This window comes from Thamnophis sirtalis, unplaced genomic scaffold (genome assembly GCF_051295495.1).
Source record: "Thamnophis sirtalis isolate CommonGarterSnake01/CBP01778 unplaced genomic scaffold, rThaSir2_p1.2 scaffold_15, whole genome shotgun sequence".
Taxonomy (NCBI): Eukaryota; Metazoa; Chordata; class Lepidosauria; order Squamata; family Natricidae; genus Thamnophis; species Thamnophis sirtalis.
In genome coordinates, this window is record NW_028261395.1 from 7284825 (window position 1) to 7302508 (window position 17684).

The following is a 17684-nucleotide window of genomic DNA, read 5'->3' on the forward strand; positions in this document are numbered from 1 at the left end:
ATTTTTTTTTAAAAAAAGGTGGATTATATCTTACATATTGAATAATTGAATGAGGAATCCATTTTATTCCATTTAGTGGTTTATTATTTAGGTTTAATCCAGTGCTTCTTTGGTAAAAGAAGCATGTATCACAGCAACTTCTAACTTAAAACAGTGTTCCTTGTTTATTTATTTAGTTGTTGAATCCTGCAAAACATACAGTAAGTTTACACCTTCAAAGGTCTACCCTTTAGCAGGATCTTGGTGGTGCCAATCTTGAGCGTTATTTTGAATTAAGCAGCTAATTTTGAACAAGTGCCACTGTTGATTATCTAAGCACTGCTAATTGCAGTGATTCCTTACAATGGAATTGTAACAGAATGGTGCAATGAGAAACAAATGTAAGACAAATATGTGCTTGGCTGCCCAAGAAATTGGGGAGAGATTACCACTAAATGCAACAAAATGTAACTAAGGAGATATTTAACCCACAATAAGGAATAGAAGTAACAGCTTTCTATCACCCAATACTGTTAGTATCTACAACCCAGAACTCGGATTGCTAAATGTTCTCTTAAGTTTTTTCATCACTTTGAATCTCCTTCATTTTACTGGAGATATCATCATTAATCCCGGAATCTGTTGCAATAGCTTGCTGTGCTATGATAGCCTAAGATGATACTTATTCAGAAAAAAAGTGGCAACTCAACAGTTGAACGTAAGCTATGATAATTAGAAGACAAGATAGAGTGAGTCTTTCACACAAAAATATCACTTTTTTTCATGCATATTGCCACGTCTCAGTGAAAAAATACACTGGTTTATTGCTGTCTATATGTTTTATATGTTAAATCTACCATTTTTCTTTCGTTAGTGCAACACAACAGAATCAACGACACAATATATCAATAAGAAATTGATTGGATTCTTCTATCTACTTCCTTTATTATAAACAAAGGAAGGAAGGGGCTAAATTTCCACCATTCACAATAAACCACTTAGGAACCATGCAAAAAAAAAAAAAGTATTTGCCTAGAACAACACCCAATATACAACACACTCAGTATGAATCCATCATTTGTTTTCTACCGCCCCCACATAATCTTTGCCTGCCTCCTCCTACTGCAGTCTTTGTGAGAGACAGTCAAATGATCAAATACTAACCAACTAAGATGGAATAGAGTATTCCTGGGCGATCAGATGCAGGCTGGATGTTGCGATCCTGATCTATAGCTTGTATTGGTGGTGTAACATTGATTGGGTTTACCCGTGCCTGGAATGAAAATTAGATGTGTTACAGTGGTATTCTTACACAGATGATTTTATTTAATAGTAAGCCACGATGCTGAGTACATTAACAGGTAACAATTATAAACACAAGTAGTACAGTTGTATAAACATATCGGCTTGAAAAACTGAACATGAACTAACATTATTAGTGCAATTTTAGGACTACAAACCTATATAGATTGTCCACATATCCTTTAAGTACATAATGTAAGGTTAGACTGTGTTTGTTAAAAATCTATACCGTGTACGGGCTCTGGGAAGTCAGGGGGGAGGGAGGTGGGGTGTTAGGGGGGAGGGGGGATATATACTATGTGTTAGATTTCAATGTAATGCGATTTCACATGTATACGGCTTCTCTTTAATTTCGCTGTAAAAATAGGACAAGCTGAATACATTGACATATAGTAGAAATACACCAAGGGGAGGAGCAGTGGGATAGAAGAAAGAAGGGTAGAGAGGGCGGGAGAGAGGATGGGAGGGAGGGTGAGAAGGAAGGGAGGGAGTGGATCTGGAGAGAGGAGTGGTAGAGGAGGAGGGGAAGTAGGGTAGAGGGGAATGATGGAGGGAAGATAGAAAGTTGGAGGGGGGCGGAAGAAAGAGGTGTATGGAGAGTGGAAGAGGTATATTGGGTTTCTATTTTGGGGGGTATTGTTGACAAGAGGAATTGCTGTGATTATTGTTTAATGTTGTATGGCCCCGGCTATGCACAGTATATATGTGACTGTATGAAAATGAAAAATAAAAACATTTAACTTTAAAAAAAAGTACATAGTGTAAGGTATTTCCATCATAATGTTATGCGTTTTTCTAACCACAAAAAGGTGTTAGTGCATTATAATAGGGCATTATTTAGGTACACTGTATTTCTTTTGGGAAGGAGATAGAACTTTATTTAGCTATAAGCTAAATGCTGTAAAAAAAATTACTCAAGTATTATAGAAAATAGATTTCATGGTAATTGTTTAAATTATTCTCTTCCCCTCACTAAATAAATTGAGATAATATGTTTTCAACTCAGTGATATATTTCACTGATATATTTTACTGGCCAATAAAGACGTCAGGGGCTGCATATGCCCTCAAAGCCACCCTAATTCTCACATGTGCGCAAAGACAATTCTTCAAACAATCAAAGGTTAAGATCATTAATGGAAATATAGACTGTCTTTTAGCTATGCAACTGACTGATTGGTACAGTGACTCTGTTTTCTTGGAAAAATAAAGGATAATCCTGAAAAAGATCAAATCTGAAAGAGGTTTTTTAAGGGTTAAAAAAAAGGGTATGGAACTGCTTTACAAAGGAAAGTTCAAAAGCAAAGCCAAGGAAAACTCTACGAGAACATATATTCTAATAAAAAAATCTAAAAACCATAAAAAGCTAAGAAGCAAATAATAGAAAGGATTTCTGCAATCAGATTGTGCATTAAGTGATACCATTTGTATGGTAAAAGTTAAATGGACAAAATAAAGGAGAAAAGTGACTTTTTGCAAAATGAATAAATCTAAATGACAGGTTTCTAAAATGAAGGACTGTCCTTTATAATAAAGAACATTATGTTCACAGTACATGCTGGGAAAGAACCACTTGGCGATGCAGTGACCTCTGGAATCATTAAAGTAGCCATAACCTGCTTGCTTGCTTATAAATTATTGCTGGAAATCTTGAACATGTATATGAGAACAGCTATTATGCTTCACTATTAATTATCTACTATTTTCCTAATGGATAATTCAAAGAAAGGTGCTTCACACACCCACATACACCCACCCACACACACTCATTGTGAAACTCTTCTCGCTAAGATTGGTATTGCCTACTGTAGTATTTTACATATGGAACACAGATTTTTTTAAAAATATATATACAGGCTCTAAATCCAAAAGTAATTTAACTGTGATCCCAATGTTGTAATAGATGTGATTTGATTTGATATAAGCTGCAATCAAAATACTGCTGTAGAAGAAGAAATACTCTCAAGGAAAAAAAAATATCAAACTTGAGCTTTATCTGCATTTTTTCCTCTTGGAAATCTATTGCTGTATTTCAAAGCAGGTATGCAAAATGAGCTATAAATTTAAAAAAAAGTAGAGCAAAAACAAGTAATTATCCATAGCAGGCTTCTCTTGAATTTGGCATTATAAACTTGTCACATAATGTGACAGAAAGATAAACTGTGAAATGTTTATTTAGCGGTAATAACATTGGAATACGTATGCTATAATTTTAAACTTCTATCACAACAACATTATCTTATTAGCAACTTGGAACTTTTTAAAAAAGTTAATGATTTGCCTTGACATAAGTATTCAGCAAAATTCTAACACAGTGTAGCCAGAGAAGATTAAAATCAATATTACTGATCTGATTTTTTTTTGTTAACTATTTTTAGAGAATATGCTGACCCCAAAGCGCAACTTATTACTTTTTTTAAAAAAAGCAGTTTGTGTGTGTAGTAAATCTGGATAGTTTAAATAAACATAAAAGTAAAGGGTGGAGGAATTCACAGAATTTTGTGAACAACCACCATTACTCCACATTTTCCTCTGATTTACAAATAAATTGCATTTCATTTATTTTTTTCTTTCTTAAAAGAGAGGGTTGGTTTGTTCAACTGTTTATTGGTGCCAAACAAAGAATATTTTTTGCATATTGATTGGTAAAACTAATGGTGAGGATAATATGAAAAGAATCTGAACATTACCTTTTGGAAAAAAAAAAGACATTAAAAAATCCTACCATTTCATTCTGTCATTGTCATGCATCCAGTTAAATAATTAGAACTTTATACAACTCTCTGCATTTTATAGATTACCCTGAAATTATTCAATAAATGACAATATGCTACAAAGAATAAGACCATGAAAGAGCAAATTCTAATTTAGCACTTTTTGCTTCTGATATGCAAGCCTAGTTTTCTCAGTACACATAAACAAATATCCAAATATAGCAATGGGTATGCATATTGACACAGAGAAGGATTGAGATTCAGCTTTTTGAAAGCACCATTTCAGACCCAAATAGTTTCATTAGTTAAGGAACTAAAGGACAAATTTACATATTAACCATCCCTTGAATGAAAAGGAGGAACATCTTCCTCTAGTTGACCTTGGCAGGTCCATTTAGTTTATTGGGCAATACTATGAAAGTGGATTTTATAGTCTTACATAGTACAACATACACTATTACTCTAGAAACTCTAGGACAACACATTCCCAAATGGCAAACATCAACCTTTGAGTTTGCTCTGTGTTGCAGATGCTAATTTTTTTTAAAAAAATATTCAACCAGGGATGAAATTCAGCAGGTTCTGACAGGTTCTGGAGAACCGGTAGCGGAAAGTTTGAGTCATTCGGAGAACTCTGGCTGGCCCCAGAGTGGGGTGGGAATGGGGATTTTGCAGTAACCTTCCCCTGGAGTGGGGAGGGAATGGAGATTTTACAGTATCCTTCCCCTGCCATGCCCACCAAGCCATGCCCACTGAACCGGTAGTACAATTTTTTTGAATTTCACCACTGAATTAAACACATTAAAGTAGCTGAAAACTTGCATTATGTAATTCAGAAACAAGAACAAATTGAAAGATGTCTATTAATATTAAACAAGTGGTTAGTGGGCACTTACCTAATACTGTCATGGATGCAATGATTACTTTATAGGCCAGTAGTGCATTTGATCCAAAGCCAACATGCCAACTTAAAATTTTGAGAAGCATTGTACTTTATATACTATTAAGAGATATAGAATTAATCTTATCACTCAACGTTGCTATTATTTATGACTTAGTCCCAGATTACATTTTTGTTTGTTCTGGAATGATCAACAGGTTAGCAATAGCAATAGCAGTTAGACTTATATACTGTTTCATAGGCTTTCAGCCCTCTATAAGCGCTTTACAGAGTCAGCATATCACCCCCACAGTCTGGGTCCTCATTTCACCCACCTCAGAAGGATGGAAGGCTTAGTCAACCCTGAGCCGGTGAGATTTGAACAGCCGAACTGCAGATAACAGTCAGCTGAAGTGGCTGCAGTACAGCACTCTAACCACTGCACCACCTCGGCTCTATTGGACCTCAAATAGGATACTTCTAGAGTCTGTTACTTCAGCAACAGTGTAGCTCTAATTAAGTGCTAACACGGATGAGGAGACATCTGAGTAGCTCTTAGGGATACAGCCACTTTCTCTGTCTCTCCATCTCTTCTCAGAACTTGGAGAAAGCATGTCAGCATGGCCTCACAGCAAGGCCTTAATATCAGCTGGAAAAGAGCTTTCTGAGTGGTTGTTTTTACAGCTCTATTGTGTGATCCAAAACAGGAGTGGACAATTTTCTCAAGAGTTCACATGACTAACTGGGACTGTTGGGGATGACTGCCACCATCACTCCTTCTCTGCCACTGCTCCCACCATATCCCCCACTGTTGTGACTCAGCAGAAGTTTGCTGTGAGTTGAGTCGGGATGCAGGATTAACAATGCAGCTGGGGCTCGTTAGTGTTGTCTTCTGGAGATAAAAGGACGGATGGTGCCACGCCCTGGTTGCAGAAGTCAACGTTCAACGTTCATTCATCGGTCGTGGTTTGTTTGTGAGAGACACTTGGATAAGTGATTTGCTTTCTGTAACCCTGATTCAAGGAGACACTTGGAGAAGTGATTTGCCTTGTAAGAGAACTTTGTTTTTGCATTCTGTTATCTTCTTGCCAGAGACTTTATTTATGTTTATTTTGGGCTCGCAGCCAGTCTGAGCCGAGGACTGATAAAGTTATTTCTTTTTAAGTCTGTCTGACTATCGTCTTTGAAGGAACGGAGAAGGGGGTTCAGAACACCCCACTATCTACAACGCTGACACTGCGGGCCAGATAGGAACCACCCATGGGCTCCATGTGGTCTGCAGAATTTAAAATGCCCAGGTCTATCCTATAAGAATAACAACAGGTAAACCTTTCTTGAAATTCCAGTCCTGCCAATTGTGGGAGAGGCCACTATCAAAAGCCCTACAGAATGCCTATTAGAATAGCAATAGCACTTGTATTCTGCTTCATAGGGCTTTATATGCAGGGGTGGGCTTCAAATTTTTTGGCAAGTGGTTCTCTGCCCAGTTGCTGGGTGGCCATGGCCTTGGTGGCCATGACCTAATCAGCCTCCTGCACCATGGTGTGTGTGTGGGGGGGGGTTTGCCCTCCCCGGGTTCCAGAGGCTTTCCCAGAGCCTGTGGGAGGATGAAAACAGCCTACCCAGGCTCCAGAGGCCAGAAACTGGCTCATTTCTGACCTTCCCGAATTTCTGTTTTTTGCCCTCCCTGAGCCTCCATGCATGCCATGCATTTACCTGCATCCAAAATGGGCCGCATAGGGACTCCTGGGAGGGGAGGGCAGGGTGGGAGGGACCAGCCGGGAGTGGGATTTGGGGGTTCTCTGAACTGCACAGAATCTTAGCTACATGACTCGTCAAAACCGCACTCGACTAAGCCGCCCGATTAAACCGCGTCGCTGATGTCATCAACAGGGCGACAACAGCCAGCGCAGAGAAAGAAAAGCGCTTTAAATAGTGCTTTGAAAGCAAGCCGATTCAACTTAAGGTAAGGGGTTTAGGTTTAGGGTTAGCTTTAGGGTTAGGTTAAGAGTTAGGGTTAGGTTTAGGGTTAGGTTAAGGGTTAGGATTAGGTTTAGGGTTAGGTTAAGGGTTAGATGAGCCAAGGTGGCGCAGTGGTTAAATGCAGCACTGCAGGCTACTGCTAGATCAGCAGTTCAGCGGTTCAAATCTCACCGGCTCAGGGTTGACTCAGCCTTCCATCCTTCCGAGGTGGGTAAAATGAGGACCCAGATTGTTGGGGGCAATATGCTGACTCTCTGTAAACCGCTTAGAGAGGGCTGAAAGCCCTATGAAGCGGTATATAAGTCTACTGCTATTGCTATTGCTATTAGATTTAGGGTTAGGTTTAGGGTTAGGTTAAGGGTTAGGTTTAAGATTAAGTTTAGGGGGGTTAGGTTTAAGTTTAGGGGTTAATTTTAGGTTTAGGGTTTACAGCGTGCTTCTGTCTCCGCGCTGTTGTCGCCCTGTTGATGACGTCAGCTACGCGGTTTAGTCGGACGGGGTTTAGTCGAGCGCGGTTTTGTGGTGGAACCCTTAGCTAGAGGTTCTCCCAAACCTCTGAGAACAACCAGCAGCCCATCCCTGTTTTATAGCACTCTCTAAGTGGTTTACAAAATCAGCATATTGCCCCCACAATCTCATTTTACCAACCCTGGAAGGATCGAAGGCTGATTCAACCTTCAGCTGGTTAGAATCAAACTGCTGGCAGTCGGCAGAATTAGCATGTAATTGTACATTCTAACCAGTCCGCCAGCACAAGCTTAACAACTCTTGCATGTCCTAATTTATGCCATTAATGTATTTGCCACTTACTTATATTTATATTGAATATAAATTGAATATTTATAGACGGTAGTAAAGATTTGAGATTTTTCTTTCTTTCTTGGCTGCTCTCTATTAGTTGTTCAGATTTGTTCAACTCAGATATAGAGATTAGATAGATATTGTTGAAATGAAGGAGTTTGAGAAAGGGTATGAGTGACTTTTGTTGTTATCACTGCTCAATTTTTTTTGCAGCAGCCGATTAATAATTTGATAAGTCAATACTTACTTTTAAATGCAGCATACTAAGTGGCTATAGAAGTTAAGGTTTTGGTTTTCTTACAGGCAAAATAGCACTGCATAATAGGCAGAGAGGCTAGTAACCAGATGGAAGGAGAAGAGTCTTGATCTGGGATAAGAGCAAAATACTAGAAACAATTATTTCATTGCTGACTTCTGGCTGATCAGCAAGTGGCAGGTGATAAGGTGAAGATGTTGTCTTGAGGCCATGCCCTCTACAAATAGTTAGTGGGGCATATATGTGCTGCAGAAGAGACAGCATGTGGTAAGCAGGTTGTGATTCAGACTGGTGCAAAATGCACAGACTTTCCTTTGTGCCCCAATAGTTTACATGATAGATAATCCATCAAGTTGGCTGATTTTTTTGATAGCTGTTCTGGAACTCCTGACTGAATCTCTGTCTCAATTCCTCTCATCTATTGCTGAAGATACAAGACTTGGTCATAAATTCAGCTAACAAGATAAAAAGATATATATATGTATGTGTTGTGACTCAGCAGAAGTTTGCTGTGAGTTGAGTCGGGATGTAGGAATAACAATGCAGCTGGGGCTCGTTAGCGTCGTCTTCTGGAGATAAAAGGACTGATGGTGCCACGCCCTGGTTGCAGAAGTCAACGTTCATCGTTCGTTCGTGGTTCGTGGTTTGTTTATGGAGAATTCAGTTCCGTTCCTGTTTGAGTTTGTGAGACACTTGGATAAGTGATTTTGCTTCTTGAAAACCTGGTGCTGTAAGAGTTTTGTTTCTGCATTCTGCTGCATAACCCCTGTTGATAGAGACTTTATCTATGTTTATTTTGAGCTTGCAGCCAGCGTGAACCAGGACTGATAAAGTTATTTCCTTTTAAGTCTGTCTGACTGTCGTCTGTGATCGAGCGAGGAAGGGGGGTCAGAACATGTATGTATGTATGTATGTATGTATGTATGTATGTATGTATGTATGTATGTATGTATGTATAGGTCCTGAGCTTGAAATATCAGAATATGAAAACTGTGGAAAATTGTGAATTCTTCTATTTAGTTGGCTTTTGTTCTATATTTATCTTGGGAACAAAACCCAGTTTTACAAACTTGAGCCTTGACACTGTGATATTGGATTGGATTCTGCTGCTATGCTGTCTTTCAAAATTATCATTATTGCATGCATGAATCAGATTAATTCCCATATACCATTGCCTAAATTACAGGTTCTTTAAAGATTATTTCAGTCTATGGTGCTCGCTTTAAGAGCCGTGGTGGCACAGTGGTTAGAATGCAGTATTGCAGGCTAATTCTGCCAACTGCCAGCAGTTCGATCCCGACCAGCTCAAGGTTGACTCAGCCTTCCACCCTTACGAGGTCGATAAAATGAGGACCCAGATTGTTGGGGTAATATGGCGACTCTGTAAACCACTTAGAGAAGGCTGTAAACCACTGTGAAGTGGTATGTAAGTCAAAGTGCTATTGTTATTGCTACTCAGGTAATGCTTTGGTCAGGAATATTCTGATCAATTACATTTTACTTATTACTCTGTCTTGTTTTTCAATATGCATTCATAAAAAATTTAGAAACTAAGAACTTGTAGCCATGAGCAGATAAATTTGATATGCTTATCCCATAATATGGTAATGAGCATATGGTAAGATTTTAAAACTGGCCATTGCATTTCTAGTCAACCAAAAACCGTAACATAATTCAAGTTAAGGTCAGAGAGGTCATTTTCTTGCTGTGCACCAAATTAAGCAGTAGTTTGAAGGCATCAATGTCCATTGACAATAGGGCTTACCTGAGACTTGTTGAACTATGTAGCCTACATCAGGGGTGGGTTTCAACCGGTTCGTGGTGGTCCCCGTGAACCGGTTGGTCAGCGAACCTGGAAGTAAGTAACTTCCGGGAACGGCAAAGTGCCCACCCGCCCGCCCGCGCTCCTTACCGGTCTTTGAAGGCTTCTGCGCTTCCACGCAGGCGCATGGCACATACAGCGCCTGTGCGATTATTCTCCATGAGCAGCTGGATGGCACATACAGCGCCTGCGCGAGTCTCCGCGAGTAGCTGGAGCATCACACAGGTTCTAAGACGCATGCGTGAACTGCACACGTGCATGAGGACGCCGCCGGCCCCGTTCCAACCGAACCGGTTGGAACGGGATTAGCAACCCACCTCTGGCTTACATGCTTAGAAATGATGTCCTGGACAATGTTACTCATTTTCAAATCATCATCATCAAAACCATTTTGCAAACAAGAGAATTCTGACTTCTTAAACCAACTCAAGGAATACTATTTTAACAAGCACCACACACCCCAATCTTTATGTTTAAGGACAATATTGAAGTGTTTGCACATCGCATTTGCAGCCTCTCATAGCTTGTGCCATTAAAAAGGCATGCTCTTTACTCAAGAGTAGATTTAAATACACCGAGGTGTTTCAGAATGATTATTTTATGTAAATTTAGACTGCAACTTCAGGGGTTTATGTTCAGCACCCTAGTTATCCTTTCTTTCCAAAATAATACTTGCCCTACAAATGTTGTGTTTTTTTTTCTATTTGAGAATATACATTCTACAGTGATTATGATCATTTCTCATTAGTGGGGAATCTGTGGGGTGAGGGTAGGGAACAACAACTCCTTAATATGTGTGTTTCTGCAACTTTCAGCGTTCCCTTGAAACTAATATTTCTCTTCTTGTCTCTCAATGGCCTCATTTTGGTTTTCCTGCTGTCAGCACTTCTCACTTGACTTTTATTATTTGAAGAGGAGATTTTCGCATTACTAGAGGTTCTATTATTTCAGAAACTGCTTGCCACTATCTATTATAGTAAATTTTGAAATGCGAGGTGGCGCAGTGGTTAGGGCGCAGTACTGCAGGCCACTTCAGCTGACTGTTATCTGCAGTTCAGCGGTTCTAATCTCACCGGCTCAAAGGTTGACTCAGCCTTCCATCCTTCCGAGGTGGGTGAAATGAGGACCCAGACTGTGGGGGCGATATGCTGACTCTGTAAACCGCTTAGAGAGGGCGGAGAGCCCTATGAAGCGGTATATAAGTCTAACTGCTACTGCTATTTACAATGGAACAATTAAAATACAATAACGTAGTAAATTAAGAAAACCATTAATAAATACACTTTAAAAAGGGAAAAGGGGTGGGGGAAGGAAAAACACAAAATCCATTCATGCCATATTCCGAGAAGGTTGGGGTTACAGTGAAGAAATTTAACAAATTAACAGAATTGGAAGGGAGCTTGTAAGCGTGACCCGACAAATGCGCGCATGACAAAAGCGCGCCGACAAAACCACGGTGCTAAAACCGCGATGTCATCAACGCGCCGACAACAGCGCGCCAACAGAAGCGCGATTTAAGTTAAGGTAAGGGTTAGGTTTAGGTTTAGGTTTAGGGTTAGGGTTACAGCGTGCTTCTGTCGGCGCGCTGTTGTCGGCGCGCTTCAGTGCTCATTCGGCGGCGCACTTTAGAACTCGCGGTTTTGTTACCACGGTTTAGTCAGGCGCGCTTTTGTCGTTCGCGCATTTGTGGGTGAACCGCTTGTAGGTCATCTAGTCCAACCTCCCATTCAAGCAACAGACTATACATCATTTATGACAAATGGCATCCAGTCTCTTCTTGAAAGTTTCTGGTGATGAAGCTCCCACAACGTCTGAAGGCAACATCTGTTCCATGGGATGATTGCTCTCACTTTCAGAATTTTTTTTCCTTATTTCTAGGTTGAATCTCTCCTTGTTCAGTTTCCATCCATTATACCTTGTCTGGCCTTAGGGTATTCTGGAAAGTAGCTTGACCCCCTCCTCTCTGTGGCAGCCCCTCAAATATTCAAATACTCAAATAAGTGGGTACTTCTCAAACAGTTCCTTGGGGCATGGTGGAGTGGACCAAATTTCTTAGCATATGCCATAGAGCCTTTCCTGAAAATATTAATGAGCCTTTAGATATGTAATACTGAGATTAGTTCACATATCTTAGATTCCACATTGCCTTTGGCATCAAAAGCAAAATCTTTAACATAAACATACATCTGTGTTCTGTCCCCCCCCTTCACGACTCGTTAACAAACGCAGGCAGGCAAACTTAAAAGGACTTTTCTTTATCAGTTCACAGTTCAAACTGGCTTCGAGCCCAAAAAATAACATAAATACAAGTCTTTGACCAGATAACGTAATGAAAACAAATCTTTCTTACGGCAGCTCAATTTGAAGAAAACGAAAGCAAAACACTTCTTCCAAAAGTCTCTATGAATCAGGGTTACAGACATACAGAGCACTTATCCAAGTGAATCTTACATTAAGCAATGCACTTCTCCAGTGTAGCCTTGAATCAGGGTTACAAGAAACAGAAAGCACTTATCCAAGTGTAACAAGCAATGTTGTACGAACCAAGAAACCCACGAAGGAACGATGTTGACTCCAGCAACTGGGGCCTTTTATCTCCAAACCTGCCTCCCAAAAGCCCCAGCTGCATACTGAATCTTGATTCCGAAAAAACTCACAGCAGAACTGCTGAGTCACAACACATCTGTATATAGGTAGTCCTCGAGTTACGACCACAATTGAGCCTCAAATTTATGTTGCTAAGTGAAACATTTGTTAAGTGAGTTTGTCCCCTTATACGGCTTTTTTGCCACAGTTGTTAAGTGAGTAATTGCATTTATTAAATTAGAAACATTGTTGTCAAGTGAATCTAGATTCTCCATTGACAGTGACGGTCATAAATATGAACCAGTTACCAAGCCCCTGAACCTTGATCATGTGTCCATGGGGATGCTGCAATGGTCATAAGTATGAAAAACGGCTATTAGTCACTTTTTCCACTGCCGTTGTAACTTTGAACGATCACTTAATGAACTGTTGTAAGTCGAGGACTACCTGTATTGGAATGAACAAGGTAGCAAATAGGATGGTGTTCTGTCCCCCCCTTCACGGCTCTTAACAAACGCAGGCAGGCAACTTAGAAGGAAGTCTTTCTTTATCAGTTCTCAGTTCAAACTGGCTTCGAGCCCAAAAATAACATAGATACAAGTCTCCGACAAGAATGCAAAACAAAACTCTTACAAGCAATGCACTTCTTCCAAAGTCTCCACGAATCAGGTTTACATGAAACACCAAAGCACTTATCCAAGTGTAACAAGCATAAATCCCGATTAATAATCAAGCAATGTTGTACCAAACAAGGAACACACGAAGGAACATTGACTCCAGCCACCAGGGCGTGGCAGCATCCGTCCTTTTATCTCCAAACTTGCCTCTAACCTTGCCCCAGCTGCATAATGAATCTTGATCCCGAAAAGACTCACAACAGACATCTGCTGAGTCACAACAGGATGGTATAAAATTGCATCAGCTTTACTTATTCTTATGCTATTTTTGCCACTGTTCTTCTAAGGTTCTCAGGCCTTCAGACCAGTGCTTTTAATTTTATTCTTACAAGAACCATGTGAAACTATTAGGCCATTTGGAACATAGTCATTCAATAGTGATGGAGGTCTGAAATTGGCTTTTTCTAATAAAGATGTACAAAATATTTCAAATTGGAAGCTGTTTTTTTTTTTTTTTATGAGCTTGGGATCCTGTGATAAAGTCACAGTACCATAGGAGAACGTCTGATGAATGATGAATACATTACAAAGTTTTGTGTTTTAAGTAGTCTGTGTAAAAGTAGCCCTTGTTTTGCGACTGCCTTGTTTAGCGACCATTTACAGTATGGTGGTGATAAAAGAGTAATTTTGCAATAAATCTTTGCGATTACAACTTTCCAAAGTCTGTAAAGCAAAGAAAGCTGAGGTGAGATTGTAAGCGCAGTTGTAGTTTTACTTAGTGACTACTTTATTTAACAACTGAGTTGCTGTACCAATTGTAATAATTATGGATTGTAGCATGCTCTACATGGGGCTACCCTTGAAAAGCGTTCGGAGACTGCAGTTAGTTCAGAATGCGGCCGCGCGGGCGATATTGGGTGTGCCGAGGTACAACCACGTTACACCTATCCTCCGTGAGCTGCACTGGCTACCAATTGGTCTCCGGACTCAATTCAAGGTGTTGGTTATTACCTTTAAAGCCCTACATGGCTTAGGGCCAGGATACCTTCGAGACCGCCTGCTGACACATACCTCCCAGCGGCCAGCAAGATCCCACAGATTGGGCCTCCTTCAGATGCCGTCAGCCAAACAATGTCGGCTGGCGGGCCCTCGGAGGAGAGCCTTCTCGGTGGCTGCTCCGACTCTCTGGAACCAGCTCCCCCCGGAAATCCGGACCATACCCACTTTCATGGCCTTCAGGAAAGCCGTAAAAACTTGGCTGTTCCGGCAGGCCTGGGGCTGTTGACCTATTATTTGTATTTGTATTTATATTTGGTTTATTTGTATGCCGCCCTTCTCCAGGAGGGACTCAGGGCAGCGAACAACTCAGAGGGGAAAGGGAACATAAATAACAATACAAATAATTAAAATACACGAAAATCACACAGCCATACCAGTCGAGAGGGGAGGGGAACTCATCAACCCCAGGCCTGCCGGCACAGCCAGGTTTTGACGGCTTTCCTGAAGGCCTGGAGAGAGGTGAGGGTCCGAATCTCCGCGGGGAGTTCATTCCAAATGGCCGGAGCTGCTACAGAGAAGGCCCTCCCCCGGGTAGTAGCCAGACCTCACTGTTGAGGTCCGGCCTCGACTAGAATGAATGTATGAGGGTGTTTGTTGTTTTAAATTGTTTTGTCATTATGTTGTTTTTTTATATATTTCTTGTAAGCCGCCCGGAGTCCTTTGGGATTGGGCGGCATATAAAAAAACCCCAAATAAATAAATAATAAATAAATTATACGAGGGCTACCTGTATGTCTACTTCCTACTCCTAGTCTGATAGAACTTTAAAGCTCTCTGGAAAATAAAAAAAGGTGGTTCTGAGAAGATGCTCATGGGTTTCATGAAAAGGCAACTAGAAGTTAAAAAAAAAAACAGGCAAAAAAGTGAAAATCAATGATCTAAGATGTTATGTGCTGGCATGCTGCTGCAATTTTCACAGAAAAAAAAATGTTAAGATTTAACAATTCTGTACCCTAACGACAAAATGTACAGGGAGCAGTCAGCCAAAGTTACTTTAACAATGTTCTTGATTGCAGCAGGACTTTGGGGGACAATTTAAGCAAGAGTTTAATTATTCTGCTACATCCAAGGGTTTTTGGTAACGCTTCTCTCAGGCTAGATTCAGTTCCAAAATATTTCCCTTGTGAACATTTACATGTTAAAGATAAGATTGTCTCTTCATTAGCATGGGAAGTTTTTGAACCAATAAGCATCCACTTACTGCTTGGCCGCAAAGGAGATAATCATATTTCTTCCATTAAATGCTTCCCACTATTTGAAAAGTTGCTTTTGTCTTGATCTGTCTCTGTAAATCCATTATTAAGGTTGTTTGGGGGGGGGGGGAGGATCATCTGAGTTAAGTACAAAATGATCAATTGCAAGAGGTCATAAGATGTCCCAGTTATTATAAAGAGCAAACAATAATAATAATGTAGTTCACCTGCTTAATATTAGAGAGAGTTGAACTGTACTCAGCAGTTGTAGATTCTGGAAGAATTCCCATATCTAGTAATGGATACTCTGGATAGTAATGGACATTCTAGATAGAGAGGATCATTGGTTTGAAAGATGGGTAAAAGAGGCCATTTACTGTAGACTAACATTGAGTAACCCTTTCTCATCAGAGGGGGAAAGGATAAGACAGTTAAAACCCCACCTATTTCCTGTCCAGAGAGGAGTTGCTACAGAGAGGAAGGGGTCAAACTATTTTCCAAGGCAGCCAAAGGCCAGACAAGGAATAATGGATGGAAGCCGATCAAGGAGAGATTCAACCTAGAAATAAGGAGAAATTTTCTGACAGCGAGAACAATCAACCGATGGCCTTCAAAAGTTGTGGGAGCTTTTTCACAGGAGGCTTTCAAGAAAAGATTGGACTGCCATTTGTCAGAAATGGTGTTAAGGTCTCCTGCTCGGGTGGGGGGGTGTTGGACTAGATGACCTACAAGGTCCCAACTTTATTAATCTGAAATAATATCTGTGTACAGCACAGCCTTTTTAGCAGTTCCAAGAAGATTCTACAACCAATTGCACTCTGATACAGGTGACCACGAGGGCACAAATAAACCCCTAAGTGGCTCAAAAATTCTCAGGGAAAAATGCTAAGACCAGGTGACTGCAATGAAATATGACCTTTCCAACCCACACCCACCCCAATCCTGTCAAAATAATCCCCCCATAGCCCCCATCATCCTGTCAGAACCAATGAAGCTTCTTGGATGAGAAGGGAACTGTCTTCTTTTTCCTCAAGAAAAAAACAGTCCAGCTACCTTTTGAAAAAGCACCTTTGAGACAACTAGGACCTGGATGACTGATAATCTTCACACACATACTTGATAATGCTTTTAGCATTTTCCAGTCTAGTTCTTCAACTAACAATAAATAACGCAGACAGAAAACTCACATTCTACATTCAATATTCACCATCTAAACAGTCACTGGTATTATAAAGTAGGCTACAGAAAGTGATTTATTTCAAGCATGTATGCAAATTATTAAAACTTTAAATGTATATTTACAAGTCTGTTGTAAAAGTCAAGCAGAGAAAAGGGAAGCTTTGCATATTTCCTATTTCGGTTTCAGAAGCTTGTGTCAGAAGTTGTAAGTGTTTAGGACAGATAAAATAGTCAAGCCATATAGCTTACACCCATTTGCTGTTGCCCATCCTAACTCCATCTATTATTACAAAATATACCTTGAATACCTGGCCATAGTGAGCTACAAAGGCAAGCTCCTTCTCCTCTGAAAAATCTTAAATCTTTAAATATAAAATCTGGAAAAAAAAGTTTATTAATTCCTGAGACTTATTTGGCTATCTATAACTCTGGACAACTTACAACAGTGTTTCTCAACCTTGGCAACTTGAAGATGTCCGGACTTCAACTCCTAGAATTCCCCAGCCAGCGAATGCTGGCTGGGGAATTCTGGGAGTTGAAGTCCGGACATCTTCAAGTTGCCAAGGTTGAGAAACACTGACTTACAACAACCATAAGAAATTAACAAAAATGGTAAAGCCCTAATAGCATGGAAACAGGTTCCTTGGGGAACTGCCTCTACCAAATTACACCCACTTGTATCATCAGGTCTGGCGATAGGGGCACGTTGTAGGATGTTTCAGGGCTTGTTAGCCAGAAATGTTGTGTGGTAAGACCAAGGAAAAGAGCCTTTTCTGAAGGATGTGTTGGGACCATGAATACATTTTCTGTTACAAAATTTGTACTATTCCAAAGCAGTGTGTGGTGCATATTAGTTCATGGAAACCAATGGATGGTTGTCCCAAGGGATTAGGGACTGAGATAGGATATATTATGAGCCGAGGTGGCGCAGTGGTTAGGGTGCAGTACTGCAGGCCACTTTAGCTGACTGTGATCTGCAGCTCAGCGGTTCAAATCTCACCGGTTCAAGGTCGACTCAGCCTTCCATCCTTCCGAGGTGGGTGAAATGAGGACCTGGACTGCGGGGGCGATATGCTGACTCAATTTGCTAAAAAAATTGTAAACCGCTTAGAGAGGGCTGAAAGCCCTATGAAGCGGTATATAAGTCTAATAAATAAATAAATAAATATATTATAAGGAAATGGTCTTTATGTTCCTATCTTTCTAACAGAATGTCCACATTCCATGTTTTTACCATATGTTCCAGAGGTGGGATTCTGCTGGTTCTGACTAGTTCTGGAGAACCGGTAGCAGAAATTTTGAGTAGTTCAGAGA

The 17684-nt window shown here is 40.3% G+C and overlaps 1 protein-coding gene across 1 annotated transcript in view; it reads right to left on the bottom strand.

Annotated features, from left to right (window-relative positions):
• PCDH15 (protocadherin related 15) overlaps positions 1-17684 on the bottom strand; it is an 810754-nt gene that overhangs the window by 273482 nt on the left and 519588 nt on the right. The window contains exon 13 of the mRNA XM_087701782.1: positions 1144-1252. Coding sequence (XP_087557908.1) covers positions 1144-1252 — 109 coding nt within the window. The remainder of the gene's footprint in view (positions 1-1143; positions 1253-17684) is intronic.